At 34.2% G+C, this 17,134-nt stretch overlaps 1 protein-coding gene across 2 annotated transcripts in view; it reads left to right on the forward strand.

The window, feature by feature from the left end:
• Positions 1-17,134, forward strand: part of DMD (dystrophin) — a 2,128,065-nt gene that overhangs the window by 808,464 nt on the left and 1,302,467 nt on the right. For both annotated transcript variants that reach the window (XM_067723245.1, XM_067723244.1), the window contains exons 31-34: positions 5,600-5,710; positions 6,105-6,278; positions 12,244-12,399; positions 16,020-16,190. In XM_067723245.1, coding sequence (XP_067579346.1) covers positions 5,600-5,710; positions 6,105-6,278; positions 12,244-12,399; positions 16,020-16,190 — 612 coding nt within the window. The remainder of the gene's footprint in view (positions 1-5,599; positions 5,711-6,104; positions 6,279-12,243; positions 12,400-16,019; positions 16,191-17,134) is intronic.

Genomic DNA, 17,134 nt, shown 5'->3' on the forward strand with positions numbered 1-17,134 from the left:
ATGCTGCCTATAAATTATGATAAAATCTAAGTTTTATATGATGTTCAACCATCAGTTTTTTCAGTTTTAATAATTTTAGTAGTGGTGACCTTTCTAAGAGTATAGAAATTCATCCTCTCAACAGTCTATGTAACTGCTTCATATAAATATGAACATTTCAAAGTCCATATAATTCTTTGCATTGAAACTTCCAAATTGCCAAACTTTCCCTTCACATGTTACATGGTCCTTCACATCCCCTTGTGACAGATAAAAGTTAAGTTTTTGGTCATGTGTTTTTGTAAGTTATTGTTGTTCCTATTGTTTATAAGTCATGACAACAGTATGGGTCATCTGGAAAAATGTGGAATTAGTCATCAGAAGACCTGTGTTTCAATGATCACTTAAGTTATTTTGGTTTTCTTTTGTAATGCTATGCTACTGCAGGCAGCTCTGAGGGGGCAATCTTTAAGAAAAAAAAAACTATACAAATTACAAATAGAAAATTAAATGCAGTTATAGAAGAATTCTTTTTGCAAGTGACCAGCCCTGAAACTTAAGGTTCAGTAGCTTTTCATTAATTCCTCCTCTAGATAGTAAGTTTTACTCTACCCAAATCCAGTTCTACTTCCGTGAAAGTAAGTATTCACACTCTGCACACTCCAAATTCAGTCTTTTCTAGTGTGGTTCCCACACCTGGAATGAATTCCCATTTTCTTATTATCTTATCTACCCCTCTAAAACCCCCTTATCAGCCATATGGAACTTAAATTACGCCAATTTCTTAAACTTTTACCAGATTCTATAGTAGAAATAAATATTTCTCTTCTCTTGTATGGCATAGCATGATTTTTCCATTATATTGCATGCATTTCTGCTTTGTAATTTACTTGTATCTCTATGTTCCGTTTCCCTAGAACAGATATTTTTTTAAGAATAGGGTCAATGGTTTGTTCTCACTGTGTGGAATAAGGTGGTAGTCGCAGAATCTCCTTCTTGAATTGAATGGATAAGCTAAGTATTATTAGTATGCAAATAAGATTAGATGTCTGTTTTTTTCTGATAAATGTCCAATTGGAGGATATTTTTATTTTTAAATCATAATTTAAGAGTCAGTATAGTTCTTTAAAGGGCATTGAATTTGCTACTTCCTAACTTTATCTTGGACAAGTCAACATTTCTAATCTCATTTGTAATTGTAATTTAGGATGGTAAATACTTACCTTAGTTTGATTAGATAATTAAATGAATATATGTGAACTGTTGGGACATAAGGTCACACAGATGTCCATTTTGGTGATGATGATAATAATGATTATTTCTTTCAGTGCTCTTCTCTCACCCCTCTAGTATAAAAGCCTAAAGGAATTAGGTGTATGTTTCATTTTTTCCTCTACTATATATACCTTGAGTGCCAAATGGATGAATTAGTTAAAAACATGTGGACAGATACTGTTACAGGTATATAATTTGGGCCCTCTTCTCTCTCTGAATATCTTTTTAATTTTTCACTCATCATTTTCCTTTCCCAGTTTCTGTAATGGCTATGCAACTTTCATCACTTTCCTTTTGATTCCTCCTCAATCCTCTCCTCTCTCATCCTCAGCAGATATCAAGGGGCTCATGCTTATAGACAAATGGTATATAATGACACTGACAATTTATGAGTAGATATTTGTGCAGACAACTTGAGCAGGTATTTTTACATATACTATCGCCTCTAATCTTTTTACCAAAACCAATATAGTTGTCTACTGCAGACATGAGAATTTTCCCAGATACTCTGCCTACAAATTATGATAATGCTTCATTGCTGGCTTGTCATTATCACCATCAGTTTAGAGATGAGAAAATTGAGGCTTAAAAAAATTTGGTGCTTTGCCCAGGTGGCAAGTCAGAGCCCTGAGATTTAAATCCAGATTTCTCTTAACACTATTCTGATTCCCAGAGAGCATCAAGTAGGAAGCATTACACTTTCTGCTTCTCCACACCCAAAATCTTTATGTATTACCTTTGGCTTCTGAAAGAGTGGCACCTCTCCACCTGTCAATATTTTCCACTGATTATTGATCTTTGCCCTTCACTCCATTTCCTCTCATTTCCTCCAAGGTTCTTCTAATCAATTATCTTCATATATGCTTTAAAAAAAATGCTTTGTCCATTGGCTTCTTTCATATGGCCTTAATACGTGTTCAATTCTCACTGACCTACATTTCATTATGTGGGGAGACAAAAGTCTTCAAAAATGATTTAAACTGTTTTATAAGGGTATTTCCTTGTCCTTAATCAGTCTTCAGCCCTTGAAAACCTGATTTCTGCTCTTACCATCTACGGATTCTGTCCTAGCTACAGTGCTCATTGACCAGCTAATATGCCCTTATTAGTACTTATTTCATTTGATCTGTCTCAAAATTGACATTGTTGACCTCTCGCTCATTCTTAAAGCTCTCACAGCACTTGATTTCAGTGGCACCCTCTCTCTTTTCTGGTTGTTCCTCTTCTTCTCTTAGACTGTTCCTTATCTTTCTTTGGTGTTTCCCTTCTTCTCCCATCCCTAAATTTTTCTGTTCTCCATGGTTCTCTCCTGACCCTCCCTTTCTATTTCCCTCTAATGTTTGAGTGCACTAAAATAAATACTGTTTGTACAAGTGATGCTGCTTCTTTTTTTAAAAAAATGCACACACATATGTAGCTATATATGATTAATAAAATACAAATTCATATCAAAGTATTACTGAGTTTATAGAAGAATTCTCTCATTATGAATTGCCTTAATAGTTAGATTAAATATTAGCAGTAAAACCATTATCTGTGATTCTGATCACTTTTAAACTTTAAACTTTATCTTCATATTAAAAAAAAACTGGACACTTTTCATTTAGGCCATGAGGTTATTTAATACCTCATTCCCACCTACGTTTCTAGTTATACTTCTGTGGATGTGTATTAATTCTCTATGCATTATTTCAGTTCTCCCAAACTCTTCATGTGGTTCAGTGCCTTGTCCACACCTTGTTTTCCATCATTCAAGAATGCTTTTGTTTTTAAAACTCTCATCTCCTTGCATATCCAGTGTACTCTTTAGTACACTTAGGTACAAGTAACAAAAATGAATTAACTAAAGCCAAAACAAAAATGAGGGAAGGGAGCTGGTCATAAGGGCACAGGAATGTCTCATGGAAACCAAGGGCAAGAATAACGTTTTTACTCAGGAAGAGACTAGAACCTGTGTTTTGGTCACTTGTAACAGCAAATTATCATTTTCTGTTAATGGTTTTGTGGATTGAGAAGGCTCAGCTGGATGGTTTCTCTTGGGGTCTCTCATGTGATTGCGGGCATTTGTTGGCTGGTACTACGGTGACTTATAAGCTCAAATAGGCTGGATGCCCAAGATGGTTCCCTCATGTCTAGCATTGATGCTCACTGTGAGCTGAAAGCTCACTTGGGACTATTCACTGAAACACTTCTCCACAGCTTCTCTATGTGGCTTAGGCTTTTCACAGCATGTCAGATGGGTTCCAAGAGGGGGCATCCTAAGAGTGAGTGTTCCAAAAAGGCAGAAGTGGAAGCCACTAGGCCAGTTAAGGGCTTTTCCCATAAATGGCAGAGCATTACTTGTGCTTTGTTTTACTGGTCAAGGCAATCATAAGGCTGACCTAGATTTAAAGAGGTGAAGAAATAAACTCTACCTCTTAGTGGGGGAATGGTAAGAGGAGTATGTGGTACGGACACTGTTGTTGCAGCCATCTTTGGCAGATGCTATCTGCTTCAGCCTATTATTGAAAGCCATCAATATTTTTGTTCCTACTATCTCTTTCTTACTTCTCTCTCTGGTTATGGATCTTTGCTCTTCCTAAACTGACAGTGCAAACTAGAGACTTCATAAGCACAGTCTCATACGTGACACAGTTCCAAGCGCCCACAGAGCTTGACCAGACTTTCTCCTGTCAGTTCCGAGAGAGTCTGATGGACATAACTGGGCACAGGCATTCTTTATGTTCTAATTTTCCATGATTTGGGGGTGGCCAGAGTTATGTGACAGAGACATGGCTGTTATTGGCCCACCATTTTGAGGGGGTGAGACTTTTCCACCTGAGAAGTTAAGATCATAAACCTCCTAAAGCATCTGATGCCCCCAGCAATGCTTACTAATTATTCATAGTCTACTTTAACATCACCTCTCCTATGACATCTGTTAACTCTCCTGTAAGTATTACTCTACTGTGTATACTCCCATTAAATTTTTTCAGACTCCTTAGTATTTCTAGGTGTATGAACAATGCTATGCACTAACATGGATCCCTAACCCCCAAATTCTATGGTTCCTGGAGAATAGGTACATACCACTGTTTCTTATGCAACGTCGTAGTTCAACCACTGAAGATACTATATATAGTAAAATATATATATATATATATATATGGATTTGCTTGAGTCTTTGCTCTTCTTTATTTTAAACCAGAATTCTAATTACTTAAGTAATTTGTAATTACTTTGCCTTTGTAATTATTAGAATCAATATGCTAAGGAATAATATTAAGGTGTATCTGTACATTTATAACCTTGTATTCTGAAAAACTCCTTCACCACTTAACCCATTTTCTTGGAGTTTCTCATTACTCATTTCAGGGCTGTAGTTCTCTGTGGTAACTGCTAAGCAAACTGATGTTATTTTCTAATAATATGTGCCAGAATTGACTCCAATTGGTGTAAATTAGGTTATATTAATATGCATTATACAAATTGTTTTGCATGGAAATTTTATGGGCCCTGTGGTATAAGTTAATCATTTTCTTCTCTTATTTACGATAATCTGACAATGACTGAATTTTAAATTAGAATAATTTGACCAGTAGCTAATTTTTGCTGGATCTGGTAGAAATAACTGAATGAATTTATTGTTTTTGTCCCTGCACACTACCAGATTTGACCCACTCCTGTAACTGGCTCAGAAGTGTATAAGTCAAATACAGACATACTTTTAAATACAACTTGATCAAAAATGTCCTTACTCATTTTAGAAAATATATAAATATTTTATATTTATTTAAAGTTTAAAAAACAGTCTCTGCAGGAAGCTATTAAGTACGTATCAGACAAAAAGCAAGGCCAGTCGAGACATTTAGCTTCCCTTTCCTAGATACATAGCTTCCCTGAAATTTAACTGAAATATGGCATAGAATTTCTGAGTAAAGATCACTATTAAGGAATATTGTCCACATTCAACTTTCTCATTATGCCTTATCGCTGCCATAGTTGGCCTTTTTTAAATAAAGGCTAACATCTTTGGTCAGCTTTGAATGTAAATACAAAGATAAAAGAATATCAATTTCACATATTAGATATAAATAGATACTTCCTACTGAAAATTATATCTGAAACAGCTATTATCACTGATTCAAAAGGATAATTTATTTTTATTAATAAGCCCAATAGGAGATAAATAATTTCATTTTTGATAACTTTTGATAAGTAAAAAAATCAATTTATTGTCATTTTGAAAGAGGCTACATTGTAATAATGTTTTGAGAGAGTTTCAAATTCCATTTTCTTGGAAGGTGAGTTGTTCTTTGCAGTAACTTGCAGAGTATGCTGACTTATAATGCTGTCCTCCCAACAGAAAATCCAATCTGATTTGACAAGTCATGAGATCAGTTTAGAAGAAATGAAGAAACATTACCAGGGAAAGGAAGCTGCCCAAAGGGTACTATCCCAAATTGAAGTGACACAGGTATGTATTATTCCATTAACTAAGGAGCTTGTTTTAGTTGGATATTAAAATATAGTCTATATTAGATAACTTGCTTATTAGCAAATTGGAATTAAGGGCATTAGTTGAAAACTACAAATAATATATAAATGATACAGACTATTTTGAATTCTACCTTTTAAGGATAAAATAGGTTAATAAATTGTCGTTTATTTAGTATCACTTTAAGAACAATTACTGAATTCTTCTCCCAAATGCATGTATTCTTTGTGCTGGACAAATGAAAAAAGGGTTTCTTCAGTTTGTTTTTATTTTTATTCTTGTATATCTTCCAGAATAAAGGAAGATATGTTAACAAGAATATGACTGGTTATTGTTTGGAAGACAAAATTAAATTGGTGCTTTTTCTTTACAGAAAAAATTGCAAGATGTTTCCATGAACTTTCGATTATTCCAGAAGCCAGCCAATTTTGAGCAGCGTCTACAGGAAAGTAAGATGATTTTAGATGAAGTGAAGATGCACTTGCCTGCATTGGAAACAAAGAGTGTTGAACAGGAAGTAGTACAGTCACAGTTAAATCATTGTGTGGTATGTATTTCAGATGGCAAATATGCAGCTACCGCTTGACTTTCCTTATTGGAATAAGGAACAATATTTGGTATAAGAACAAAAATTAGCACAGGTGTATTGAGAGACAAGAACTATTACTGAAGTAGTAGCCACTTAATACCTCTTCTGAAAATGTCTTCTTTGAGTCTATAAGTTTTCAAAGACTGTGCAGAATATAAAGGAAATTGCCTTTGTTTAATTCTTATGGAACTTTGAAAATATTTTTAAATGGAAATCCTGGAAAGAAATATGTTAGTCTGCAAACAGCAACAACGGCAGTATCCACAGTAATAAAAACAATTCTAGAAATGAGTGCCAAGGAAGCTAAGTGATCCACCACAAGTCACCTTTAATTCTCAAGGCCACATATTAAATGAGAGAATTTAAAGACAAACAGCAAGTGAAAGGCAAAAGCAAAATTCCAATCCAGGCATGCTTACTCCAAACCCTAGTATCTTTCCATTAAATATCAGGGCTGGCTATGCAGTGAAATTCTGCCAGACCACAAAGACAGAATAAAGAGGCACCGACTATTAGCCTGTAGTGTAAATCTTCACTACGGGGATTTAGAGCAGTGTTCTTTGTTCCACTTATTGAAAATTCACCAAGTCAGATGACTCTTCTGATAATGTAAAGCTGAGTTATGAGGGCATCTACTAGAGTAAATATAAGTATTATTATAAATGTATGTGTACTATGGAGTATCAGGGTAGAAATTCACATAAAATAAAAACACTGAGTGCTGTTAACATTAATGGGAAAAAAGTTTATTTAGTACTTTGTGTTTAAGTATTGTTCCTGCTTCTACTCCATAACATAAATGAGAAAGAAACCCTTGGGTACATTTCAATCATATCATTATGAATGGGAAAATATCATTCTTATAAACAAAAATTTTCTTTGTGAAAAATTATGGAGTAATTTTTATTCAGTAACATAGCTTAATAATACAGGCTGCATTTCAGTGGCATCATTATTATAAATATTCTCACCCCCAAAAGAAATTTTGAATATCATTTTATATATTAGCTGGTATTAGATAAGTAACATTAGGAATACATGGGAGCATATTTCATCTTACATTTAAAAAAAATTGAAAGCAAAATGACCCATGTACATTATCATCATGGCTAAGTATATTCACAAAGGGAGAGCTGTTCATTCTTTTCTAGGAACAGGTCTCTAATGGTACCTCATAAAACTTGTCTGCTAGTTAATATGAACTGCAAAAAAAAAAAAAAAAAAAACCCTACCTGCACCCAGGTGTTACTATGCCCTGACTCAGTACAGAGGAAACAGATCAAAGTATTTACTCAATCTGGTTCTGGTTCTGGTTTAAATGTCAGGACCAATTCAAGTCGTTCTTCCATAAGGATATATTTTCTTCACAACTTTTGTAATTTTTCATTACTTAAGATGCTCTCTCACATATACTATAATCATGGCCTTTGCTTTCAAGCAATTTTTGTTCGGTTAAAAAAAGTCTTACAGGGACTTCCCTGGCGGTTCAGTGGTTAAGACTCCATGCTCCAAATGCAGGGGGCACGGGTTCTATCCCTGGTCGCGGAACTAAGATCCCATATGCTACATGGTGCGGCCTTAAAAAAAAAAGTCTTACAAACATGAACACAGACAAATATAAAGACTGTTTTCCTTTCTTAATGCTAAATATTTTATCTATTGAATGATACGATGTAAATGGCTATTTAGTACTTTGAGTGAGCTTTCCTCATAAAGGTAAATAATTGACATTTAAAAAAATTTAAATAGTAAGTCATTTGGAGGTATCTCTGATTCCAAAATTCAAGAATTCAGTCCCAGTGTGATAATTAATGATTTAAATGTTTCTGAATACCCAGATATGTTTATAATTCCTAAGATAGAAGTAAATGAATTAAAAAATCATATGGAAAGTTCAGAAAGAACTCACAATTATTAATAAAGGAATAATAACATCAGGCAATCATCAAAGAAGGAATTAAGGTGGAAATATTTATGTATGTAGCCTTAATGAATAGGATAATTGCTTAGCATTTACAAAATGCTTTGTTTTAAACACTGATTTTAAACTGAAAAGAAAAAGCAAACCTAATTTCTTTCCTGACTCCCAAATAACAGCAATTACCTACTAGCAACTTTATTTCTTAGTACCAATAAAATAAATATTTGTTGTTCAGACTCACCACTGAACAACTTAATGCAGCAATGTATAAGTAAACTATTACATATGCATGTATACATATAGACATATACATATGTACATGTACGCATGCATGCATATATGCATACATTCAAATGCACATATCTTTCCAAGTAAAATAACTACAAGGGAAAGCTATGACATTTGTTTCATGAGGATTTGTTATGGCAGTATACTACTGTGAACCAATATATGTGTTCTTTATAGTTGTGATGTACATGTGAGTTTTACATAATATTTTATATCACTCTATAGTTAATTAATCAGCCCCATTAAGAAAATAAATTTGTATAATTAATTAACATTTAAAATTACCTTCCCTCCTTGTATATGATTTAATATATATTGAAATTATGGTCTGGAAATTTAGATGTTTTATCCCAACTATAACGTAGCACCATGAGAACAACACTGAACGTGTCTGGCTTGGCCACCACTGATTCTCTAGTGACTCAAATACTGTCTGGTATAAGCAGGCACTCAACAAATACCTGGGGAATGAGTAAATGAATTATTCCAAACTCACAGCTAGAATTATATAATTGTAACATTTAAAAACTTGGGTTGGCCAAAAAGTTTGTTTGGTTTTTACTGTAAGATGGCTCCACTAGCACTTAGTTGTGTTTAACTTCATTCAAAACAATTTTGTTAGATTGTATTGTGACAGCTGTCATATCGGCATGCATCTAAAAAAACCACATCAAAATTGGTGACTTTTTGTGTAGCCATTTTAATATTGAAGATGGGAGAAAAAAAGCAATGTTTTCAGCATATTATGCTTTATTATTTCAAGAAAGGTAAAAATGCAAAAAAAAATTTGTTCAGTGTATGGAGAAGGTGCTGTGGCTGATCAAACATGTCAAAAGTGGTTTGCCAGGCTCCCTGACTTCAGACTATACTACAAAGCTACAGTAATCAAGACAGTATGGTACTGGCACAAAAACAGAAACATAGATCAGTGGAACAGGATAGAAAGCCCAGAGATAAACCCACGCACATATGGTCACCTTATTTTTGATAAAGGAGGCAAGAATATACAGAATATACAGGAGAAAAGACAGCCTCTTCAATAAGTGGTGCTGGGAAAACTGGACAGCTACATGTAAAAGAATGAAATTAGAACACTCCCTAACACCATACACAAAAATAAACTCCAAATGGATTAAAGACCTAAATGCAAGGCCAGACACTATCAAACTCTTAGAGGAAAACATAGGCAGAACACTCTATGACATAAGTCACAGCAAGATCCTTTTTGACCCACCTCCTAGAGAAATGGAAATAAAAACAAAAATAAACAAATGGGACCTAATTAAACGTCAAAGCTTTTGCACAGCAAAGGAAACCATAAACAAGACGAAAACACAACCCTCAGAATGGGAGAAAATATTTGCAAACGAATCAGCAGACAAAGGATTAATCTCCAAAATATACAAGCAGCTCATGCAGCTCAATATAAAAAAAAACAAATAACCCAATCCAAAAATAGGCAGAGGACCTAAATAGACATTTCTCCAAAGAAGATATACAGATTGCCAACAAACACATGAAAGAATGCTCAACATCATTAATCATTAGAGAAATGCAAATCAAAACTACGGTGAGATATCATCTCACACCAGTCAGAATGGCCATCATCAAAAAATCTACAAACAATGCTGAAGAGGGTGTGGAGAAAAGGGAACACTCTTGCACTGTTGGTGGGAATGTAAATTGATACGGCTCTATGGAGAACAGTATGGAGGTTCCTTAAAAATAGAACTACCATATGACCCAGCAATCCCACTACTGGGCATATACCCTGAGCAAACCATAATTCAAAAAGAGTCATGTACCACCATGTTCATTTCAGCTCTATTTACAATAGCCGGGACATGGAAGCAACCTAAGTGTCCATCAACAGATGAATGGATAAAGAAGATGTGGCACATATATACAATGGACTATTACTCAGCCATAAAAAGAAACAAAATTGAGTTATTTGTAGTGAGGTGGATAGACCTAGAGTGTGTCCTACAGAGTGAAGTAAGTCAGAAAGAGAAAAACAAATATCATTTGCTAGCACATATATATGGAATCTAAAAAACAAAACAATTGGTCATGAAGAACCTAGGGGCAAGACAGGAATAAAGACGCAGACCTACTAGAGAATGGACTTGATGATACGGGGAGGGGGAAGGGTAAGCTGTGACAAAATGAGAGAGTGGCATGGACATATATACTACCAACCGTGAAATAGATAGCTAGTGGGAAGCAGCTGCATAGCACAGGGAGATCAGCTCGGTGCTTTGTGTCCACCTAGAGGGGTGGGATAGGGAGGGTGGGAGGGAGGGAGATGCAAGAGGGAAGAGATACGGGGATATATGTATATGTATAGCTGATTCACTTTGTTATAAAGCAGAAACTAACACACCATTGTAAAGCAATTATACTCCAATAAAGATGTTAAAAAAAAAAACTGGTTTCCGAAGTTTCATGCTGGAGATTTCTCACTGGATGATGCTCCAGGGTTGGGTAGACCAGTTGATGTTGATAGTGATCGAGACAGTTTTTGACAACTATCAATGTTATACCATGCAGGAGATAGCCAACATACTCACAATATCCAAATCAAGCGTTGAACATCATTTGCACCAGCTTGATTATGTGAATTGCTTTGGTGTTTGGGTTCCACATAAATTAAGTGAAAAAAAACTTCTTGACCGTATTTCTGCCTGCGCTTCTCTACTTAAATGTAACGAAAACATTCTGTTTTCAAAACAAATTGTGATGGGCGATGGAAAGTGGATACTGTACGACAGTGTGGAATGGAAGAGATCGTGGGCCAAGTGAAATGAACCACCACCAACCACGCCAAAGGCCGGTCTTCATCCAAAGAAGGTGATGTTCTGTACATGGTGGGATTGGAAGGGAGTCCTGTATTACGAGCTTTTTCTGGAAAACCAAATGATTAATTCCAACAAGTACTGCTCCCACTTAGACCAACTGAAAGCAGCACTTGACAAAAAGAGTCCAGAATTAGTCAACAGAAAATGCATAATCTTCCATCAGGATAACGCAAGACCGCATGTTTCTTTGATGACCAGGCACAAATTGTTACAGCTTGGCTGGGAAGTTCTGATTCATCTGCTGTATTCACCAGACATTGCACCTTCAGATTTCCATTTATTTCAGTCTTTACAAAATTCTCTTAATAGAAAACATTTCAGTTCCCTGGAAGACCGTAAAAGCCACCTGGAACAGTTCTTTGCTCAAAAAGATAAGACATTTTGGGAAGATGGAATTATGAAGCTACCTGAAAAATGGCAGAAGGTAGTGGAACAAAACAATGAATGTGTTGTTCAATAAAGTTCTTGGTGAAAATGAAAAATGTATCTTTCATTTTTACTTTAAAAACTGAAGGAACCTTTTGACCAACCCAATAGAAATCATATAACTTTTAGAAATGATCTTTATAAACTTGGAATGAAGAATTAAATACATGTGTTATGTACCCTTACTTTGGTAAGTATAACTACACAATATGCATGTCTTTATGTGTACATATAATTACAAATAGAAGCATTAAATCAACAGAAAATGCAAAAGCTAGATATTGAGCACAGCTGCAAAATGCTACTCCATTAAAACTGTAACCATAGAATAGCATTTCAGGTGATCTCTACTCCTGTTTCTTTTTATTAATAATAGTATGAACTAGACACTATTGCTTATTATTCTGTTTTGTTTTATGTTTTAACTTAGAACTTGTATAAAAGTCTGAGTGAAGTGAAGTCTGAAGTGGAAATGGTGATCAAAACTGGACGTCAGATTGTACAGAAGAAGCAGACGGAAAACCCTAAAGAGCTTGATGAAAGAATAACGGCTTTGAAATTGCATTATAATGAGCTGGGAGCAAAGGTGTGTGCATGCTGAAACCATAAGCACTGGCTACTTCCCACTTTCCTTATATATTGTAAAGTAAGAGTCAGTAATTATGCATAATTAATGTCTTAGGAAGGCTAAATCATTTACTCCCTACAGATAGATAGATACATGGATACATACATAGACAGAGAGATAGATAAATTCCAATTTGCAGTTCTTAAGAAACAGTAATTAATCAGCGAGGGTCTTCTTTTCAGTCTACATTAAAAAATATGTACAGCTCAGAGAGATTTTTATTGGTCCGTCAGATAATTCTAAAAGGGTTTATTTGTTCTAAACTTGCCCCTTCTTTTCATTGTCTATATTTACTTGTGATGACTCAAAGGCTGGTAATTTTATAAACTAATATACCGACTTATATTTAGGTACAGTGGAGTTGATACATTCTACATAGAAAGAGCTTTACTGAGACCAGTGGGGAGAAGAGAGTCCGTTTTTACGGCTCAGGTTCCCAACTTTATTGAATATAACAACATCAATGAGAAAATTTTCACTTCATCTTAGACACAAATGTAAATGCTTGCCCATATTTGAGAAGTAGCCATGCAGAGTCAGAATTCTAACATTGCACCCTGAAAGTAGATTGAAGGTTATGTCTTGAAGCTACAAATTGCAAATTACTTATCACTGAGAGAAAGTGAGTTTTAGATTCAAATGAAAATCCGAAAATCACCATTCATATTAGTTGATAGTCTTTATTTTTATATTTTAAAAACCTTCTAATTTAAAGTTTTGAAAGAGAATTAGCTGTTTCAAATATAAATTATTGTCTGGGCCTTTTCTTTGCCTTGAAGAATTTGCACAAAATCTTTGCCTTTGCAAGAGTAAATTTAACATAATGTAGAATAAATCACTTTGAATTTAAAACAATAAAAATGACATTAGAGGACTCTTAGTGTCCTGAGTTGATTATTATTAAGGAGTGAATGATTCTTACAATGATGTGAAGACCTCTTTATCCCTGAAAATGTATATTTGGAAGTGTATGTTTATTTAACCATTTGGCACTGAGTAATATCGTTAAAGCAAAATGAACAATTACTAAGAAATCATACTTAGCTTTAAAAGCATGACAGAACACAGCAAAAATGTGGGGCAGGCATTTAGTTTTGAAATAAAGATTTAGAAACATGAGCGATAAAGGGAATATGTACAAATATATTATAAAATGGCAGAAGTCATGTATTCCTTTTCTGAGAAAAAATTGTTCATATTTAAGTCTTCCAAGCATCTTCAACAATAGTGGTTTTGTTTTATGGAAACAGAGGATATCTTAATGTATTATTCTTTTTATATAAATATACAAACCCTTCTATTTTAATGGTCTTCAGAATTTAAATCATTTTACTTGCCTCAGTTCAATATATATTACTTTTTTGGATTAGTCAGCTTAGGCTGCCATAACAAAATACCATAGACTAGGTGGCTTAAACAAGAACATTTTGTTTCTCACAGTGCCGGAGGCTGGTAAGTTCAAGATCAAGGTGTCAGTCTAGTAAGGACCCTCTTCCTGGCTTGCAGACGGCCACTTTCTCAGTGTTCTCACATGGTGGAGAAGGAGGGGGAGTGGGAGGGGTGGGGGAAGGAAGGGGAGAAGAGGATAAGAGGGATGGAGGGAGAAGGAGGGATATCTTTTTCTTCCTCTTCTAGTAGGGCCACAATCCTATCTGATTAGGGTCCCACCCTGTGACCTCATTTAACCTTAATTACTTTCCAAACACTCTATATTCAGGTACAGTCACATGGGAGCTTGGGCTTCAATTTATTAATTATGGGGGCATTTCAGTTCAGAGCTTGACAGTTTTCTTAACACAATTTTATTAGTTTGGTTAATATCACCAACTTAGCTTAATTGTTCAATGAATAAAAATAGAGTTTCTTATATCTAAATCTATTTAATTTTATTGAGTGATATTACACCTAGCACCCGAGATATAATAATACTTACAGTTCCTGTATGCTTATTATATTACAATATACATAAATAGCAATATTCATTTTAGCCTCAAATGCTCATACTCAAAGCCTCAATACTCATGTCAGCCTCACTTACATTTTTAAGCGTTCATGAAATAATGATTTCTACTGTGGGTGGCACTATTTTAAATGTATCCTTTCTCCACCAAAAAAAAAAAAGTGTAAAACTCAATTTTCCTTAAGATAACAGTGTCTCCTGTTTTATTAAAACCTATTTATCTGCATATAAACAAAATAGAATAAATAAAAATCAATAATGCATTAGCTCTGGGAAGATAGAATTTCTTTGAAATATTGAATCTAGAATTCTTTTTCTACCAATAATGCATAGAAAAAATAACTATGCATAGGAACACACCATAAGGTGTATATTTTTTCTCCCACATACAAGTAAAATCCTTGCACTCAAAATGCAGATGCTTTCACTTCCCTGAAGGGAAGAATAGAAGGGAAAATCTGTAAATTAAAAAAAAAAAAAATTGAATTTGCAGCCTCAGCAACTAAACAATTTTTTTTTTAATGTACGCACACCTCTGTTAAAGAAACAAATTTTGTTGAGTATTTGGAATTTTTTTCAAAGTTTCAGGGTATTTATCTTCATTGAAGTATTTAAAATTCTTTACAGATATCTTTGCCATTTTTTTCATGCTTATGGCTGAATTGTTATTTTGTTTGTAGAATATATAAGTGTGTGTATATATATATATATATACACACGCACACATATAAGTGTGTGTGTGTGTGTGTATATATATATATATATATATATACACGTGTGTGTGTGTGTGTGTGTGTGTGTATCAACAAGAGATAAGAGATTCTGGGCTTTTTATTCAACCAGCCAACTCACAAGATGTAGGCACATCAGGAAAAGTGGTGGAGAAACACAAATGTGTTCATTTTCTGTGTGAGAACATGGAACAATTTGACTTTGAGGGTCTTAGTTTTAAACACTGAGAACTGGAACACGGGATCAAGTCATGATTTCTCTATTAATGAGAGTGAAAATTGTGTTATGGTATCAAATTTTGTTGCCCCCTTTGGGTAATAAATGTATATTTAAGGAGGAAGTGACCTATTCTTTGTGTTTTTGTGCAAAAGTGAGACACTTTAAAGATGCAATGACAATAAAATTGGCTATTCTAAGTATTTTATAAATATTTTTGCCTTTGGAGAGAAATGGTATTCTTTCCCCATTTTGATTCCTTACCAGTAAGGGCAAGCCTCATTTGTAAATGTTCTTGCCTATCTCTTTGACAGATGACTGAAGGGTTTCTAAAAGAAACGTGTCATATCTTCAGTTTGATTTATATCATTCTATTTATTTAAAAAAAATTGTCCATAATTTATTTTTTATTTATATTAGAGAAAATAATAGCTTTTCTTTCTACCTGATGCAGCACACTATCTTTTGGAGAAACGATCTCATCTTCCCTAGACTGTGCTTATTCACTATTAATATTCAGAATATATAATTTTTCTAAAATATTATTTTTAAAAAGTAAGAAAAAGGTTATTTTAAAATGACAAAAATATGAAATTTCCAATTAAGTAGCTAAAATTAAACTTGAATTGAAAAAGTAAACCAAACTACATTTTATTATCATTCTTTTCAGGTAACAGAAAGAAAGCAACAGTTGGAGAAATGTTTGAAGTTGTCCCGTAAGATGCGAAAGGAAATGAATGTCTTGACAGAATGGCTGGCAGCTACAGATATGGAATTGACAAAGAGATCAGCAGTTGAAGGAATGCCTAGTAATTTGGATTCTGAAGTTGCCTGGGGAAAGGTAAAACCTATATCACTGAAGGTTATTTTTAGCATACATGAAACATACAGCTATATGATTTTTCAAGGAACTGTTAGTGTGCAACAATAATAGATTCATAAATATTATTGTGCTTCATTCTTCCGTTCCTCAAAAATTCATCAGTAGTTTAACTGTATATTTCAGGAATACAATAAAGCTAGTGGGAAGCTTTAGCAAGTGTCTCTCCAAAGCTTGTTTAGAATTAGGTAGGTTATGAATAAAAATATATTCATAAAAATATATACATCCTTAAAATATATACATCAATCCTTAAAAATATATACATCGTTAGTCAGAAAGTCAGTCCAAAGATGAGATTCTGTGTTCCCTAGCTTGCCTAAGAGACTATTCAGGTGGACCCCACAGCCACGAGGAAGGCAAAGATGCAGAGACTGCAGACAGTTGGGCAGGACAGACTCACAAGATCAGCAGATTGTTGATGTTGCAGTCATAGAAAAAATCTCATGGGGTCTGTATGACCACTATCGTTTCCATCACCAAACGGCACGGGATTTCCTTTAATCCTCAACTGGTAGATTCTTGCTGTTTCTCTGACAGCCATTCAGACATCATTGTTCTCTACAGTTCAAGGTCAAGGCACTAATAGCTTAATTTTTTTTTTTTCAGTTGATATATTACTGCATTACTTAAAAGTGTGTTGATATAAAGTAAATAGTTGATATTAATAATGTGTTTTCACCTTAAACTTTGCCAAGCCTTTGGGCACTTAGAAAAAAATAAATCATAGCACACTCTGCCCCCTCATTTTTTTAAATTAACAAACATGTGCCTGCGTTAACTAGATGTTTAAGAGATCTGTGCTTTATTTTGAATTCAAGAAGCCTATCTAGATTATCCAAATTTCGGAAATTTTAATTGCATTATGTAAAAACTTAGTCATACAATGAGATCAAAACTGAAAA

Source organism: Pseudorca crassidens, chromosome X (genome assembly GCF_039906515.1).
Source record: "Pseudorca crassidens isolate mPseCra1 chromosome X, mPseCra1.hap1, whole genome shotgun sequence".
Taxonomy (NCBI): domain Eukaryota; kingdom Metazoa; phylum Chordata; class Mammalia; order Artiodactyla; family Delphinidae; genus Pseudorca; species Pseudorca crassidens.